This window comes from Erythrolamprus reginae, chromosome 2 (genome assembly GCF_031021105.1).
Source record: "Erythrolamprus reginae isolate rEryReg1 chromosome 2, rEryReg1.hap1, whole genome shotgun sequence".
Classification (NCBI taxonomy): domain Eukaryota; kingdom Metazoa; phylum Chordata; class Lepidosauria; order Squamata; family Dipsadidae; genus Erythrolamprus; species Erythrolamprus reginae.
In genome coordinates, this window is record NC_091951.1 from 93228752 (window position 1) to 93248231 (window position 19480).

The 19480-nt window shown below is 39.0% G+C and overlaps 1 protein-coding gene across 1 annotated transcript in view; it reads right to left on the reverse strand.

Annotated features, from left to right (window-relative positions):
• DOCK3 (dedicator of cytokinesis 3) overlaps positions 1 to 19480 on the reverse strand; it is a 167170-nt gene that overhangs the window by 69291 nt on the left and 78399 nt on the right. The window contains exons 30-37 of the mRNA XM_070736728.1: positions 19050 to 19125; positions 15469 to 15569; positions 15231 to 15289; positions 14663 to 14811; positions 5721 to 5806; positions 3909 to 3935; positions 3700 to 3795; positions 3044 to 3104 (exon numbers count right to left, since the gene is read on the reverse strand). Of these exons, the coding sequence (XP_070592829.1) occupies positions 3044 to 3104; positions 3700 to 3795; positions 3909 to 3935; positions 5721 to 5806; positions 14663 to 14811; positions 15231 to 15289; positions 15469 to 15569; positions 19050 to 19125 (655 nt within the window). The remainder of the gene's footprint in view (positions 1 to 3043; positions 3105 to 3699; positions 3796 to 3908; positions 3936 to 5720; positions 5807 to 14662; positions 14812 to 15230; positions 15290 to 15468; positions 15570 to 19049; positions 19126 to 19480) is intronic.

A 19480-nucleotide genomic window follows, 5' to 3' on the forward strand; every position in this document is an offset into this window, starting at 1 on the left:
TGGATATTATTCCTAGGAACTGTTGGAGCTAATCTCGCACTTTAGGGTTCACAGCCCTAACTCTTCCTTCCACCACTTTGGCCTTTACTTTCCACATCCTCTCTAGTTCTTTCTTCCCCAGCTTCTCATATTCCTTCTTCCTGATTCTGCTGTCACTTGGCTTTGTTACGCTGATCACTACCACTGTCTTCTGATCTTTGTCTTTAACATATTATCCACTTGACTGTCCAATACCTGTCTGTCCATCTAGATTTGGAAGTCCCACAAGATCTTAGCTCTGTTAGTCTCCACAACCTACTATGTAACCTCCCATGTGGACTTTGGAGGTCTAGCCCATACACTCTGCAGATGTTCCTGTACATAATACCAGCCACTTTGTTTAGTGTATGATTCTGCCTGCCAGACTATGTGGTGGATTTTCTCTGATGCCTCTCTTCAGTCTGCCCTTGGTTTACCGTGGGAAATCTTTGCTTTTATGGATCTAATGTTTAGTGCCTTTTCTTATGCTGCTATAATCAGTCTCTTGTTTTGTTTTTAAATCCAGCCCTTTCCAGATACTGGTAGAATTTCTCAGTCAGCCACCTCAACTACCTGTCAATGGTGCATCTTGATGCAGGGTATTATCTTGGCCTGGTACTTAGTCTGCTTGATCTTCCTTCCAGGTCTGCTGCTGCCTCAGATATTCCCTTAGGAGTTCATTTTCAATTGCCATCTTACTGATACAGTGGTACCTTAAGATACGAACTTAATTGGTGCCGGGGGGAGGTTCGTAAAACGAAAGGTTCGTAAGACGAAACATTGTTTCCCATAGGAAACAATGTAAAGTCAATTAATCCGTGCAACCAAAAAAACCCCTGCAAAAAAACGGCTTTCCGCGACTGCTGGGAAGCGGTGCGGCTGTTTTAAAAGGTGACAGCCGGCCTGGGGGGCTTCCCAGCACAGGGTTCGGGGGTGCTGGGAAGCCCCCCAGGCCGGCTGTCACCTTTTAAAAAAGCCGCGCCGCTTCCCAGCTGTCTCCTGAAGCCGAACGCGGAAGTTCGGCTTTGGTGTTTGGTGTTCGGAGACAGCTGGGAACCCAGCGGTCTCCCAAACGCCGAAACCGGAAGGGGCAAAATGGGGGGGGGAGAACGGGAGGCTCAGCATTCCGTCAGTCGCAGCGCTGGCTGTCAACTTTTCTTTTTAGCACTGGGGAGGCAAGTCAGCTCCTGCCCAGTTTTAAAAAGAAAAGTTGACAGCCAGCGCTGCGGCTGACGGAATGCTGAGCTTCCCGTTCTCTCTCCGCCCCCTCGCCCCTTCGCCCCCCTGTGTTCCTAGGAGAAGTGCTGGTGAGGAGCAGAAGGTCTGTCTTGCCTCAATCCCCAGCACTTCTCCTAGGAACACAGGGAGGCGAAGGGGCGAGGGGGGGGAGAGAGAACCGGAGGCTCAGGAAGGGAGCTCGGGAAGGAGCCCACGGTCAGTCGGCTGCGGGCGGGAGGAAGGCGATTGTTCCGCTGCCGCCAGCATGGCCTGGCTGGCAGCGGAAGATGTAACGGAGCCCACGGGGGATTCGCCTTCCTCCCACCCGCAGCCGACTGATCGTGGGCTCCTTCGCAACCTCGGAGAGCTTCCAGGGCATGAAAGCTCACGAAAACCAGGAAGCTCTCCGAGGCTGCGAAGGAGCCCACGATCAGTCGGCTGCGGGCGGGAGGAAAGTGAATGCCACGGGGCTGGGCTCGGCTCCCCCCTCGGCTTCCCCCCTTACCAGCCCCGCCGCGGAAGGCTCCATTCTGTTCCCTGAATGGAGACCGCCGGCCACTCAATCGGGCCGGCAGGGAATAGAATGGAGCCTTCCGCGGCGGGGCTGGTAAGGGGGGGAGCCGAGGGGGGAGCCGAGCCCAGCCCCGTGGCATTCGCTTTCCTCCCGCCCGCAGCCGACTGATCGTGGGCTCCTTCCTGACCTCGGAGAGCTTCCTGGTTTTTGTGAGCTTTCATGCCCTGGAAGCTCTCCGAGGTTGCGAAGGAGCCCACGATCAGTCTCGGCTGCGGGCGGGAGGAAAGCGAATGTCACGGGGCTGGGCTCGGCTCCCCCCCTTACCAGCCCCGCCGCGGAACGCTCCATTCTGTTCCCTGCCAGCCCGATTGAGCGGCCGGCGGTCTCCATTCAGGGAACAGAATGGAGCCTTCCGCGGCGGGGCTGGTAAGGGGGGAAGCCGAGGGGGGAGCCGAGCCCAGCCCCGTGGCATTCGCTTTCCTCCCGCCAGCCCCTCAAGTTGGATGCACCCTCGCTGGCCCGCTCGGCCGCGCCTCCTCACCCGCCGCCCGCCCAGGATGCAGACCTGCTGCCTCGCCCCACGCCCGCCGATCCTGCGCCTCCTGCTTTCCCCCCCCCCCAGCCAAAAATACAAAGGCTGTCAGCCGCCGCCCGCGGAGCAATGGGAAGCTGAAGCCGCCGGCGGTTTCAGACTCCCTTTGCTCCAGGCTGCTCTGCCCTGCCTGTCAGACCGTCTTTGTGTTTTTCGCTGCGGGGGGAGAGCAGGAGGACCTTCCTGACTCCCTCCCCCAGCGCCGGACCTCCTGCCCTCTCTCCCAGACAAAACCCCAAAGTGGCCTCCCGAACCCGGAAAGAAGCCCCGCCGCCGGCTGTCACCTTTTAAAACAGCCGGGCGGCTTTCCAGCAGCCTCCGAACGCTGAACCCGGAAGTTCGGGTTTGGCGTTCGTAACATGAAAAATGTTCGTAGGAAGAGGCAAATTTTTTCTCAACCCCGGGTTCGTATCACGAGTTGTTCGTAAGACGAGGGGTTCGTATCTTGAGGTACCACTGTATATTACTAGATGCTCTGGGTTTCATCCAGCACAATACTAATGGACCTAAGACTTAGATATTTTGAACAATAGTACAAAGCCAAGAGTCACTGGAGAAACCCCAAATGTTTGATGTAATAAAAAAGAATATAAGGAGGATAAATGCTTTCACTGAGACAAGTTTGAGATTACAAGAATTAAAAGAAACAGTTTTTGATCCTGGCAAAATGATGTTTATAGTGTCACAAAGATGATTCTCACCATCAAGTTTACGGTGCAACCAATTTTCTTGTTCTCTGTTTCATCTCCTTTCATACAGTCTCTGAAAAACAGAAACAATTGATATGCTGAAATTTCAAAACTTTTTTCTATTACAGAATTAAAAACAATATAGGCAGTTCTGAAGAATTAATCAATAAAGTTATTTCCACAACTTTGGCTATGTAGCTTTAGCAAGATTAGCAGTTTTATTTACAGTACCCTGTTTTCATCCAAATAAGATATCCGATGATAATAAGCCCAATTGGGCTTTTGAGTGCACGACAATAAGGCCAAGCACTTATTTCAGTGTTCAAAAAATATATAACACGGGGTCTTATTTTGGGGAAAACACAGGTACTTCTTGATTCTGTAAATCACCAAGAAAGTCCTTAAGAGTCTTAATTATCTAGAGTTTTTTTCTTTTTCTTTTATAGCATTTATGTAATATATTAGAGTGACACTTATTGTGAAAATACAAAAAAGTGACTACATATTAAATCCTTAAAAACTGGGGAACAACTCATGACACTCAGAATGTACATACGCTCTTATAAACATGGAAAAATACTTGGTAAAAATGTTATGTCATTATTAGTTACTACTAACATTACTTTCATATGTATCAGAGGTCCATGAACTGTGAATAACTGTATTACCTGTAGTCAAGGAGACGCTCCATTAAACGAGTAACCGATGTAACAAATGAAACACCTGTCTCCCTCCAAGTTTCTTGTTCTATCTTTTCTAGCAGGCTGCATGAAAGTAAAAAATCAGTAAGACTTACTCCAAAGAATTATTGATTGTGAACACTTTTGAGAACACTTAAAATACCTAAGCACTTCCATATAAAATCTGAACATCTTACCTGGGATAAGGCCCAAACAGCTGGGTTCTGATCCACGTTGCATGAAGCAAACACAAGGAAATTATTGAACTGATACACTATTATTATTTCATACCAAGAAAATATTGTGTCTGGTCTAGAGACTGTATTTACATTACTGCTACTCATGGATGTAGGCAGTTTATATACATTTCAGAACACATACACGTATTTCCTTTACTGTAGAAATAATGTATTGCTGAGAAAAAGGCAGGGGTCACACTGTGAGATTGTTTTCCTCAGGCTGATTTCCCTCACCCTCCTCACTCCTCACTCCATGCTCAATGATATTGTTGGTGCTCAAGTTAGAAAGTGAGCATTAGTAATATGATGATATCCATTCAGTCAAGTCCAACTTGATATATCTATGGACCTGGTCTCTTTTGATCTTACACTATTTCTTTGAGATTTTTATTATAAGTTATATGTTTTTTTCTCCCTAAAAAAGATACAAACCTCTTTTTCATAACATAGGAATATAGTTCAATTCACTACTTCTAGGATAATATTTCATTTTTTAGTGATGTATATCTATATATTGTGTATGTATTTACATTGTGAAATAGTGGCTATGTAGTGGCTTTGACTCCAAGGAGAACCTGACCTGACATTTTTTTAAAAAATCTGAACTTTCAAAAGTAAACTCTTCAGATTTAATTTAGTTCAGAGAATTATTAACATTTTATATATTAATAATTAGATTTGTGCTATCCAACACTGATATTGAACTACTGTTAAAATAAAATATTTTAATATTAATTTTAATTTTTTAGTATTTAATCGTGTAAAGATATCTCAGTTAAATTGTATACCATGTGAAAAACAGACTCCCGTGTATAGTCTTTTGACAAGCTCTGAATGACCAGGAAAGTAATATGACTTGTCAGAGTAATATAATGAGTATTTTAACAGTTATTGCTTTAATTCATGTCTTGATTTTGGAACAATGCCAGTTTCTTTTTAAAATTCATGGTATGCTTATTTTAAAAATAACAACAGATCTCTTATGTACAAAGCTGTTTGCCTAACCTCATTTTGTATTTTCACTGAAACTACAAATTACATCTGTGCAATCTTAATGAAGATCATATACTGTATTTCACATATAATGTATTAAATTGTCCTTAAACATAGGCTGAAAGTTCATATTTAAAGCTAACCGGTTGAAGATAAAGATTAAATGGAGAAACTCAATATGCACGCCTTGAGACACTGAAGGGATAATTATTGGGGAACAGCAGACAAGACTTCTTTCCTACTCCTGTATTCATTTTTTCAAAACATAGGGACATCTTCAATTGTAAAACATCAACTCAAAAGAGAAAGTAAAAAAACCCGCACAAATCCTCCCGGAAAAAAGAAAGTATTCAAATTAAGAGATGCAAAAAGTTATAAATGGATCAAATTTATCAGTTATTTCAGATGATTATAATCATTAATTGATCTTTCATGTTAATATAATACAATAGCAAATTTTGATTTCTACAATTATTAAATAAAATGGATTTTCTGCTTTATATTAAAACCTTTGTTGTATTTTTATGCCTCCCTGCGCTCCCCCCCCCCCGCGTGACATATAATTCTTACTATTCAAAAAGTGAACTCTTACTCATGTGGAGGAAGCCTAAAAGACCATTAGCTTGGCTTAAACAAGATTCCAGATGCCCCCACTAAAAATCAAATTGCTCCCTTGTGGGACGTGAGCCCCATGTTGTGAACCACTGAATTAGATCATCCTTCCAATCTCTTTTTGTAGATATGTAAAGTTTTAACAATACTAAACATAGGACTTACAGCAGACTGAAGAGTTCCCTATAATTTTCATCTCCTTTTCCATCTGATACCAAACTGTCTAGCTTATCAATCAATTCTGCCTCCACCTGGATCAAAAAGAAAGAGTTTATTATTATTTTATTATTATTATTATTATTATTATTATTATTATTATTATTATTATTATTATTATTTAGATTTGTATGACGCCCCTCTCCATAGACTTAGCTTGTACACTCTAAATATAAAGGATGTGAAAATGATACTTCATGATATTTTCCCTACTTTGCATGAAGATTACTTTTATCATATGGATGATTTCTGTTTCTTAACACAGAGTTCCAAAAGTAGTAAAATATAATTTCATAAAATAGTAGTTTTATGAAAAATAATATGCCTCATTTGTTTGAGCAGCACTGTCACAGCTTTTATGACTGGACATCTAATAAAATAGCCCTTTTTTCATTTTCCAAATACAATACTACTACTCATTCTAATATATTTTTATGCATTTAGTGTAGAATAAACACACTTTCTAGAAAATCAGTGTTTTATTTAAAATGTACAGCAAAACCATTCTCCAAGACAGTTACTTGTTAATTAAAGTTGATCAAAAAATAATTAGATCTTCATAGCAATTCTTCAGCTGCATAATTGCAATTCCAAGACTTTTTTTAAAATATTAGTGTACTTATATAGTTAAATCTTCTCTGGGCTTTTCTAAATACTCATTTTCTTTCATATATATATTTCACAGGTATCTACCGAGAAACTAGTGATTAAATAAAACTCATTTTTCTCTAAATAAATATGGCATGGCATTACAGACAATTTATAAGTAAAAGGGAGCTGTTTTTGTTGCAGATATTTTAAGACTGTCAAACGCAACATTACTCAGTATCCTTTATTGATTTAAACAGCTCACCATTTTTTTGCCATTTCCCTTTACCATTACTTTTTCAATAATACAAGTTATGTGTATATTAATATTTTTTTAAAGGAGTTTTTGTTACCCTTATTTGGACAGCCTTGTTTTTTTCTAGAACATGGGGAAGATTCATGTCTTGTGTATAAGATATGGTGGATGGATAGAAAAATTCTGCTACTTTCCTTATTGTACTTTATTTCTTACTGCACTGGAGTTTTCTTATAACAAACCTGTAAGTGTAGCAACATTATTCATGGCTTGGAATGTGTTACATTTTTACTTTTATATAGCTCTTAAAACCAAACAGCGCCAAGATTTGGGGAAAAAACCTGTTACATATTTGCAAAATACTATAACAAGACAGATGGATTTAAATGCACAAGTTATTTAAGTAATCATCAGCAATATTTGTGTACATGTGATCTGTGGCTATGCACAGATGTGATATTTTTAGGAGAAAGATATTTTTAGAAGAATGTATATTGTAGCCAAACTAACATGATCCACTTTTCTGTGATCAATGATTAGTTTAGCTGACCATGGGAACAGTATCTTGTGGACAGAGCCATAGATAGGATATATAACTCTAAACCCATCTGATTTTCAAGAAATGTAAAGAAACTTTAAGAGGCATAATCAAGTTTGGAAGGAACATAGCACCATCAAAGTGTGAACACAAGATCATAACCTTTTAGCGAAGTCAAGTGTATGTGTATAAGTGAATGAAGTACACAATCATTACCAAATGAGGCTATCCATCTTGAGATAACAAAATTTATTAACACCATATATGGAAGCAATTATTCTGAAGAAGGCTTTTTTAATGGAAAAAGAAACAGAAATTTAAAAACAGAACAAAAACAAACATTCAAAAGGTGCAAACATAGATATTGAAAGCGCAGGTTATTACTTGAAAGTAGAGGATGGAAGTTGATATGTTCCATAGATAATTTTCTCAAATGTAAATATTTTTAAAAGAATACAGTACATTACAGAGGAGTGATATCCAGAAATCTCAATCAAATAACCTGGTACTGAGAAAGCTTTCAAAGTCTGGAATATTTTTTAAAGTTCTCACAAATGAATAAAGCAAAGAACGTACAAAGCATAACTCAGAATAAAAAGAATTCATTTTAAAGGTATGCAGAACTTTCCGAAAGGTTTTCAAGATTCAGTGCTGCGAGTGCCAAAGCAAACCACTATGAAAGGATACCGGTTCTTTTCTTGTCCTTGGATAGAAGGTCAGATATTTTTTAAGGAAAAAAGGTAAGCTCCTATATGGATGAATGATTTCTAATTTATACTGAATTATAATCTGAAAGAAAACGTTTACAAAATAACATATTGCTGGTACCTAATGCCTATCAAAGATGTTTTTGTTGGAAATATAATTGTAATGAAGGTACTTTTTATCATCTTCAGTGGACTTGTAATAAAACAAAAAAATATTGGGGCCAGATTCACGTTTTGATTCGGAAGAGCCTTAAAACAAATATAAAACTGAAACAAAGTTTTTCTTCTGGAAGTATTGGACAAGGATCTTGAAAAATTTGGAACTTTGTTATTATGTACGTTGATTGCAGCCAGCCTTCTATAGATACAAACATGGGGAAATGTGTGAATTCCTACAATGGAAGAACAGATGGAAAAAGTGGTGGAGCTAGCAGAGATAGAAACATTAACTATTTTAATTAAAGAAAAGAATACATCTACTTTTGTTTCTAGTTAAAACCCTCTTCTACTTTGTATTTTACTGATTAGTTTGTTGCTAGAAAAATGGATAATGTTCACTAAACATGCAGAAGTAAAAAGCTGAGATTGCAACTTTATTTTGTATTTTTCTGCAACAAAAAAATTGGAAGTACAGTACTGTACTGCTTTTCTTTTTTTCTCCTGTCTCCTACACTTCTTTTCACTTCTTTTTCCTCCCATTTCCCTATTATCTTTATTTTCATTTATAAAAAGTATATTTTTGAACAAAAATAAGTATTTATGAGCATTTGGAACAATGTTGGAAATCAAGGCTGACATCACAGACCATGCTCTGCACGATTGCACAGGAAATAATAATAACGAATCCCAGCGGCCGGTTAGGTCCCACAGAGTTGGCCTTCTCCGGGTCCCGTCGACTAAACAATGTCGTCTGGCGGGACCCAGGGGAAGAGCCTTCTCTGTGGCGACCCTGACCCTTTGGAACCAGCTCCCTCCGGAGATTAGAATTGCCCCCACCCTCCTTGTCTTTTATAAAGTTCTTAAAACCCACCTCTGCCGCCAGGCATGGGGGAACAGAGACATTTCCCCCGGGCTTATACAGTTTATGCATGGTATGCTTGTGTGTATGTTTTCTTATTAATAAGGGTTTTTTAAAATGACTTTTAGTTATTAGATTTATTTTATATTGTGTTATTATTGTTGTGAGCCACCCCGAGTCTACGGAGAGGGGCGGCATACAAATCTAATAAATTGAATTGAAACTGAATTTAATAATAATAATAATAATAATAATAATAATAATAATTATTATTATTATTATTATTATTATTATTATTATTACTAGTAATTAGATTTGTATGCCGCCCCTCTCCGAGGACTCAGAGTGGAAAACAATTTATGACTAAGGAAAGTGGAGAGGTCTAAAACAATGATGGCGAACCTATGGCACACGTGCCACTGGCGGCATGCAGAGCCATATCTGAGGGCACGCAAGGCCTTGCCCTATGATAGCTCCAGCACACGTGCATGCGTTGATCACCTGATTTCTGCCCTTCTTTTTGGCTGTTTTTCGCCATCCCCAGGCTTCAGGAGTCTGGAAGCTTCAGTGATGTCTGTGCTCATGTGAGGGGGAGGCAGGGGAGATTGTGCACATGCATGGGGGAGAGGGCGTTGCATTATAGGTGTGAACATGCACATCCTTTTGGTACCAGAGAAAAAAAAGCTTTGTCATCACTGGTCTAGAAGATATGAGAACCACGCTTACAAGATTTTTATCAGCAAGGCCAGAAAACTAAACTGCAGTGATATCACCTGTCTTTTGTTTCTTATTGATACCCTCTCCCATTGCAGTTGCTTTTTGTCTGCTGCTTATGTGGAATACTCCATTACCAGATTTTTTTTTTTGAGAGCCTCATTTTTTTGGACCAGCACATCCTCATCCTTTTCCAAATGTGCCTTTTGGTGCTCCAAGCATTTTGACTTTTTCTTCAAATATTGTTGCAAATGCTGCTGCTGTAAAAATATGCCTGAGTGTTTTTAAATAGGAATATAAATATACTGCAGTTTTCTGTCCAGTCAGCTTTATATTTGCACCGCAGGGCATACAAGGAGAAAAGCTTTTATTTTTTTCTTGATGTTTGTTTACTTTTTTCTTGTTCCATTCTCAGGCACTGTTACTTTTTGTTTCATTCTCAGGCTCTAAATTTACATTGTTGACTTATATAGAAAAGGGATTGCTAGGAATATTTATTTTAGCTCCATATTAATTTTTTTCTGTTCATTTACTTAGTGAACTCATTATCATAGTGTGATTCAGATTCTATTAACTTGGTAAAAGAAAGCATTCACTCCATTACCCACAATGAGCAAATCTCAGGATATCCTCCCAGTACTCCTAATAATTCAGGAGATCTCACCTATTCATTTCAGCCCACTATTCTCTGTTGTTCCAGGGAAATTCCTGTCCATCTTCCCTATCAGCTCACTTGGTATGTACTTGCCTGGAGTAATATGGGTCACTTTTATGCAGAATACCGTAGTCTGTGATTGAAATGAATGAGAATCTTATTTTTGGGATGGGACTACATCATAATAAAAAATATTGCTTACACCTCTGTTGATTTGCTGTGGGGAGCCCTCTTGAATTTTGAGGAGGCAAAAGAAGACTTCAAGCCCTGCAGGTAGAAAAATAATATGACTCTGATGTGAAGACTGACCAAACTTTTTTGGCATCTGGAAACTAGAACCAAGACATACATAAGAATGCTATGGTTGAAATGAAAAGCTCATATTTTATCTTGTAGTTCTTTACCCTATTCAACACGCGACTGTCAAAGTATGTGTATTAACCAAGGGTCCTCCATTACAAGAAAGGTTTTCTATTTTGAAATGTATCCTTTGGAACAGACTTGCTACTTTGTGCTAAATATAAGGATAGACGGCTATTGATCTAGCCAAGGTCATTACAGCACTGCATATTTATAATCCTTTGAAAAATAAATGCTTTTCATCTCAAAAGAAACCTCTTGAGAAATCACTGATAATGCGATATGCAAGCTTCATAGTCAGTCCTAGAAAATTCCAAAGAAGCGGACAAGAAATGTTTCTTTTACCTAACATCCAGTATTTAGCTCTCTTTTTCAGCTGATGCCGAAAGATTCTGGCTAGAATTTCCTGGGCAAGTCTCAAGTATAACTGAAGCTAGCACTTTAGAAAATGAAATCTATATCTCTATACATTAAGGGTTTCCAATTTCTTGAATACTGGTATTGTAGGTGATGGTTTCTATAGCAGAAGCAGGTTGTTGCTTGATTTCCAATTAAAAAGAATGAGCGGTTTGAAATAGTTATTCGGAATATATTTTTTCTTCCTTTTTAAAAAATAGACATCCAATAATGCAGTATCAAGAAAAAGCATAATAGTTCAGAAGCAAAAATGGAAGCAGATTTTAATGTGCCACTCGTCCCTCAAGGACATAGTGGATTCCAGTTTTTTGACAGACAATGCCACAGAAACAGGAATATAATTCAGATTAATAATATGAAATAAGAAAATCCTGGAGTTAGGAAGATGAGAGATATCTGAAGACACAAGGATGAAAAATTAAGCAAAACTGGGAATGTTGCTTTCTAGTACAACTGAAAGTCAATTTGACTATGAAAACAAATTACATCAAAATAGTATAACTGCAGATTGAAGGTCATCTGAAAGTTGGAGTATCTGCCAATAGCAATGTATGAAATATTCCTGAAGACTTGTAAGATTGTTTTGTCTGTGCCTGAACTATGTGTTTAGGAAATGTATAGAAGGCAACACATAGATTGAACTGCAGTTGTTCCTGACAAAAGCATATGTGGAAATATAAGAACAGCAAAAAAAAAAAAAATAGGACATTCGGAGCAACAGTTGAGAGAAAGTAGGAAACTAAGAGAAGGGAAAGTATTGGAAAGTCTAGAGGGCTAATGGGATATGCTATGTGCAGTAAGGAAGCCTTGCAATTAAGGAACAAGTGCAGAGGCCAATATATCAATGACAGCTGCAGAGAAGAAGAAAAAAGAGTTTGGCTGTCTGGTGGGATATGTTGATCTGGGACTTTGGCGAAGCTAAGGGAAGGTAGCAAGGAATAATGCTGCGGAGATTCAGAGTAAGCAAAGAAGGAACAACTAAGAAGATTGGGATGGACAACCTAGTAGAATATGATATCCTGAGATATCTGTGGGGATTTAGGGAATGCATAGCAGGAAAGAAGCTAAAAAGACTCTGGAGTGAGTTGGCTGCATGGGAAGTTGCAGAAAGGGAGTCAAAAGAAAGGTGTCATGAACCAGCTTGCCATTCATCCCATAAGATCGCTGTAACATCCCCCAAAATCCTTCTGAATTTTCTTTCATGCAAAATGTGCTTCGTGTTGGTTCAATGAAAACAAAGCCAATTCAGGATTATTCAACAAAAACTTTTGGAGTACAATAATTTGTTCTGGATTAAAACAAAACAAATTTCTGCTTTTTGCATATCCCTACTTTGGAATCTGAGATTGAAAACCATAGATTTGTGAGGTTACAATTCTGGTTTTCACTTGATGTGCAGTTTGAAGGCCTCCTATAAAATGAGTTAATAACCAAGTCACAATCATTATTATACTAAGGAAGGGCAATGGAGAAGGCTGATTCCTATTTTGCATCTGTAGTTTTGCAAAAGAAAGATGACAAGTTCAAACTGCCAGAAAGCTGCATTGGGTTTTGGGATAAAAAGAGAAAGAGCGTAATTAAAAAATGAAACAACAACAATTGAGTAATTTTGAATGTATTTAAGGGTCTGGAACTGGGTAGATTATATCTTAGAGTGTTACAAAATTAGCATATTTATTTATTCAACTTCTATGCCACCCAATCCTGAAGGACTCATATGTAATTTTAGAACACTGATTGAAATCAGATTATTACATGATTAAAACAAAGTTTGTTATGGAAGAAATGCCAGAAGATTGTAGAAGATCAAATATTGTTCCCATTTTCTTAAAAAGGAAAATATTGATTCGGGAAACTACAGACCACTTAAGTTGACATCAGTAAATGAGAAATTCTAGAAAAGATATAGAAAAGATAATTAAACAGTGGCTTTGTAGGCACCCAGAGAGGAACAAAATGATTACTAGAAGCCAGCATGGTTTTGTCAAAACGAGGTAATACCAGACAAATCTTATTGCATTGTTTGATGAAGTGATTGATTTAGTAGATCAGGAAAATGCTGTGAATATAGTGTATTTAGCTTCCAGAACGGCATTTGTTAATGTTGACCATATACTTTTCCTTGATAAAATGGAATAATGTGGGATGGCTAACCCCATTAGCATAAAGATTTGTAGTTGACTGAAGAACCAGACTCAGCATGTAATCCTTGAATGCTTTTATGCCAACATTTACAGTTAAGTATCCTGTGGAAGATCTTGACTACTTAGATGAGGAACCAGAAGGAGTACAAAAAAATTGCAGATGATGCGAAGGTGAGGATTGCTAACATATTAGAAAACAGACTCAGTTTTCCAAAAAGTCTTAGTAGTTTTGAATATTGGGCCATATCTAACAAGAATGTTGGGAAATGTAAATTCTACACATACGCAGGAAAACGTGGTTTAATACTTGAGCCAGTATTGTGATGCTGATGCATAAAACAGCTACTTCTCTGTTGGGCAACAGTAACAGAACTATAGAGTCAAGATCATGAGAAGTGATAATTCTGCTTCATGCTGCATCTGTCAGACTGTACTTGGGATATGGGATACTGATTGCCTTAATACAAAGATGATGAGGACCAGAAAGAGTACAAAGATGACAAGGAGCTTGGAAACTAAACCCAATGAAGAATGATTAAATCGACAGGTTATGCTTGGCTTTAAGAAGAAAAGACTGATAGCAGTCTTCAAATACTTAAAGGGTCATCCTAGGGAAGCTTAGGAGCTATGGGTACTGAAGGTGGGGCAAGAAGTAATAGGTGAATGTTTACAGAGGAGATCCAAACTCTAAATTAATATATTATTTACTTAGAGCTATTGAACAGTAGCAGTAGCTATTTAGCTTTTTGGAGTTATGGGTACTCTTATCACTGGGGGTTTTCAAGCAAGGCTTGGAGTTGTGTTGTATAGTATGAGGATTCCTGCTCTGGTATAGAATTAGATCGTTTCAGTCCTATGATTCTACAAAGTTCTCTCCTTTAAGTATCCTACATAAATTACTCTCCATAAATAAGTGTAGTGCAATTATTTTCTGCAATGCAGAAATATTTGTGTGATATAAAGAGGTCATAAATAAGAATGATTTATATTTTAAATTATAATATATTCTAAATTTAAAGTCATTATTTAGTCTTAACAAAAATAAAAATTAAAGAGACAGGACTCTTTTTCCTTTTTAGAGCTTGAAAGGAGAAAGACTATAACTCACAGTCTGGATTTATTGTACAGTTGAACCAAAATTCAAAACGTGAGTGGGATTGGAAAAAATCTCATTCAAATGGGAAGACGTTTTGCAATTGGCTGTACATTCTATACGTAGTTCTTGACTTACAATCATTTGTTTAGTTAACCCTTCAAAGTTCTATTGATGGTAAAAAAAAAAGTGACTTGCTTCCAGTCCTTTGCACTTATAAAGATCATAGCATACCCATGGTCAAAATATGGATATTTGGCAACCAACATTTATTTATGATGGTTGCAGTATCCTGAGGTCATTGATATATGCTTAATAGTTTGGGAGCAAAATGCTTATTATTTCTTAAACAAACATTTAAGTAAGAAATAAAAATTGTAAGAACTGAAGAGACATTTTACCTGTTTGAAGTTGCCATTTTTTCGCTGTTCCCAGTCCATCATGTCATGAAAAATGGGGATCATAATGTTGCGGACCTCTAGCTGTGGCACAAGTGTGACACCCAGAAAAGGACCGATCATTCCAGGAATAAAGTGAATTTTATGTTCCCCTGAACAACAACAACATCAAAACCAAGCAGTTATTTAATACAATCTCCTCTGCATCCCATTTCCCACTCTTTTTTTGTTTACCTTCCCTGCTAACTGAAAATATTCTATAACTGAAGATAAGGAATGAATGCTTACCATAATTAATCCAAAAAGGAGTAGAATAAGTTATGCCTGGAAATGTCTATGTATAAAGGTAACTATCATCTAGTGATAGTGTACAGTTCCAAAGGACAAATGATTCTGTTTTATAAAAATGATTTCTAGTAAAGTTATACCAATGTGTATTATAATTCAGTTCCTATGGTGCTCTGAATGTTCCTTTTCATAGTGGATGAAAGATTGCCAACACTGTGCTATTATTAGAGTAAATATAAATCTTAAACTGAGTAAATATATGTTTACTGGAAGATTAACTTACCCAGATTCTGCCACATGCTAAAAAGCTCATATGCCATCATCACACGCATGTCACCATATCTGGAAATTAAACACAGATAAAGGTAAAAAAATGGAATATTTGGATTTTTAAAGTAAAACAAGTTTTTGCAGCATTACTATGAGACTACATTTTATAAGTATAGAACTAAAGGAAAAAACAACTGCCTTACTTTCAAAGCCAACATCTGAGAATGAAAATTAAGTTAATAAATTCTTACTTGTCAAGAATCTTTTTCTGCTTAGCTGGAGTAAATGTTTCTAGCTGCAGGCTAGGTTGGTTGATAAATAAAACTGACAAGCTGAAATAAGAGTTCCAGGCCTAGAAATTAGAAACACAATGAAGTAACTAACTGAAAACTCATATACAATTTAGTTTTTTAGTATATCTTTAGTAAAATATCAACCAATTTCAAGTTTCAAGTTTAATTGGATTTCTATGCCACCCCTCTCTGAGGACTCGGGGCGGCTCACAACATATACAAAAGACAATAGTAGATCAATCCCATTAATATACATTAAAAAAAACCCCAACCCTTAAATTTCTAATTTCAAAAACCTTCCATTAACATTCATTCAACAATCATACTAAAAACATTTGTTGGCCAGGGGGAAGATCTAGTAACCCCAGGCCTGGCGGCAAAGATGAGTTTTTAAACTCTTACGGAAGGCAAGGAGGGTGGGGGCAGTACGAATCTCCGGAGGGAGCTGATTCCAGAGGGCCAGTGCCCCCACAGAGAAGGCTCTTCCCCTAGGTCCCGCCAGCTGACATTGTTTGATCGACAAGACCCTAAGAAGACCAACTCTGTGGGACCTCACCAGTCGCTGGGATTCGTGCAGCAGAAGGCGGTCTGGGAGATAGTCTGGTCCTATGTCATAACCAACACTCTGAATTGTGTCCAGAAACAGATCGGCAGCCCATGCAGTCCGCGGAGTGATGACAACATATGGGCATGCCTTGGAAGGTCCAAAACCGCTTGCGTGACTCCATTTTGGACGATCTGAAGTTTCTGAACACTCTTCAAAGGTAGCCCCATGTAGAGAGCATTGCAGTAGACAAACCTCAAGGTGATAAGGGCATGAGTGACCGTGAGCAAAGATTCCCTGTCCAAATAGAGCCGCAACTGGTGCACCAGGCGGACCCGGGCAAACGCCCTCCTCGCCACAGCCGAAAGATGGGTCAGCTGTGGATTAAGGACGCCCAAGTTGTGGACCCTCTCTGAGGGGGTCAATAATTGCCCCTCCTGGGTAATGGACGGACAGATGGCCGTGTCCTTGGGAGGCAGTACCCACAGCCACTCCGTTTTGCTGGATTGAGTCTGAGCCTGTTGGCATCCATCCAGACCCTGACAGCCTCCAAACACTGGCACATCATTTCCACTGCTTCGCTGAGTGGACATGGGGTGGAGATGTACAGCTGAGTATCATCAGCGTACTGATGGTAACTCACCCCGTGCCCTTGGATGATCTCACCAAATGGTTTCATGTAGATAGGGGGGAGAAGACTGACCCCTGAGGAACCTCACAAGATAGGGACCTAGGAGTCAACCTCTGACCCCCTGCTAACACCGACTGCGATCGACCAGAGAGGTAGGAGGAGAACCACCACAAAACGGTGCCTCCTACTCCCAACCCCTCCAGTCGGCGCAGAAGGATACCATGATCGATGGTATCGAAAGCCACTAAGAGGTCAAATAGCACCAGGACAGAGGATAAACCCGTCCCGGGCCCACCAGAGATCATCCATCAGCGCGACCAAAGCAGTTTCCATACTGTAGTCAGGTTTGAATCCTGACTGCCGAGACCCTAGATAATCAGCTTCTTCCAAAGACCGCTGGAGCTGGAGCGAAACCATCTTCTCAACAACCTTCCCCATAAAGGGGAGGTTAGAGACAGGATGATAGTTGTTAAATACGGCCAGGTCCAGGGAAGGCTTCTTGAGGAGGGGGCGCACAAGTGCCTCCTTGTAAGGAACCGGGAAGGACCCCTCCCTCAGAGAAGTGTTGGTAATCTCCTGGACCCAGCTCCGTGTCACCTCCCTGCTGGCTGACAAACAGGTGGCAGAACTCACAACTCCAATGGCCTTGTCCACTTCATCAGGTGTCACCAGGTCAAACTCACTCCAAACAGGTGGACTAAGATGAGCCCCTGTCACCTCAACTGACTCATTGTCAGCCGACTCTGCACTCCAATTGGGATCAAGATCAGTCCGGATCTGAGTGATTTTATCTGCGAAAAACTTGTAAAAGGCCTCAGCACTACCCTGCAAGAGCTCCCCAACTCCCCCCTGATTAAGGAGGGAGTGAGTCACCCTAAACAGGGCGGCTGGGCGGGATTCCGCAGATGCAATCAGGCCAACATTGTATGCATGTCTTGTCAACCTGATCGCCACTTTGTAAATCTTAATATGAGCTTTTACAAGTGTTTGGTCAGATTCAGATCTGGTTTTCCTCCAACACTTCTCTTCTGGCGTTTCATTCCCGAGAGCTCCTAGGTAAACCAAGGAGATCTCCAGGGTCTGTTGCCACAGAAAGGTTGCAAAGACGCAATTCGGTCTAAAGCCTCTGTCACAGCCGTATTCCAGGCTGCAGCAAGGGACTCTGCCGAATTGTGTACAAGCGAATCCGGCATTATTCTAAAAAGCACTAAAGATAATGATAATGACCATGTATTTATTATCATTGATATATTTATATTCTGCATATCTGCTCAGAAAACACCTAAGCCAAATGATTATAACAAATAAATACAGTCATTACATAATAATAGTAGTTTCATGATCCATTCTGTATGTAAGTACTGTACATAAAATATGGGCAATTCTTTCATGCACATCAATAAACAATGCATAGCAGACCTACTTCATAATATAATTTTATAAACGAATTCTGAAAGTGGATTATAGAATTATAATAAAATTCTATAAATTCACACACAAAAGACAAAGACTATAACTATCTGAGGGGAGGAATCCCATATGAACTATTCCAAAGAGATTATGGTATATTCTCAAGAATTTTTGAAGTTTTACAAACAAAATTTCTAAACTAAAAAAAAACTTTTGATTTTTGTTTGTTTACTAAACTCACTAGGATTTACCTCTGAATCCACCCACACACCCTTCCCTTCCTTTCCTTTCCTTTCAATTGTGTCCCATTCTCTGAGACTGCCTGGACACGTTTTCTTGGCAGGATGTTCAGAAGTGGTTTTGCCATTACCTTCTTCCTAGAGCTGAAAGAAAGTAAACAGTCCAAGCTGCCCTTGTGCTCAAGGCAGGACTACAACGTTGCCTCTTGGTTTCTAGCCTGATGCCTTAACCACTGCAGAAAAATGTCTTTCTGAGTAGACACACATAATCAATTGCCTGTGCCGCTTAGTAACACAAATTCTAGCACTTTTGGTAGCCATTGTTAAGTGAATTGTTGCTGGCAATTAAATGAGATCATCACATGATCACAATTTGCAACCTCCTGTTGGCTTTTCCACTGATTTTGCTTGAATGAAGTTGGCAAAGAAGGTAGCAAATGTGAATAATGTGAGCATAGGGATACTGTAATGGCTGTAAATGCAAATGCCAATTATACATATGCTCATTCAGTGCTGTCATACATTTGAATAGTCACTAAATGACTATTTAAGTAATAGTCATTAAATGAGGAACATTTGCATTCTTTTATTTTTTCTATTTTAAGGATCTTAACCCTCTTGGAGGCCTTTGATACAAATGCTTTATTAGTTGTCATTTAATAGCAAAACAAATACAATGTTGACAATTTAATAGTAGAAAGAAATTCAAAAATACCTTAAAATCAAAATCTGTTTCCGTGAAATTCTTATGTAGTGCTGCTGATAGATACTGCACTGTTGTAACTATCACACTATAATAATACAACATTAAATAGTGGTTAATATATAATTTAAGAAATTGCCAATCCATTGAATCAGGAACATGAAGGTGCCCTCAAACAATATTATCTAATAATTTGCCCTTTGGAAAGCTAATCCTTAAATAGATTCCAATTCCAATATATTATTGAAAAAAATCTATCCAATTAAAATTATTTCATGTCGTAAGACAGCCTAATACCACACTGAACTTCTAAATAATAACTTCTCCCACATCTTTTGGTTGTATACATAGCTATTTTAAGAACTGAATTAGACTGGATTGATATTCTCGGTTTTTGTTGCTGTTGTTCACAATATTTATTTTCATTTAATAAACTGGCTGTA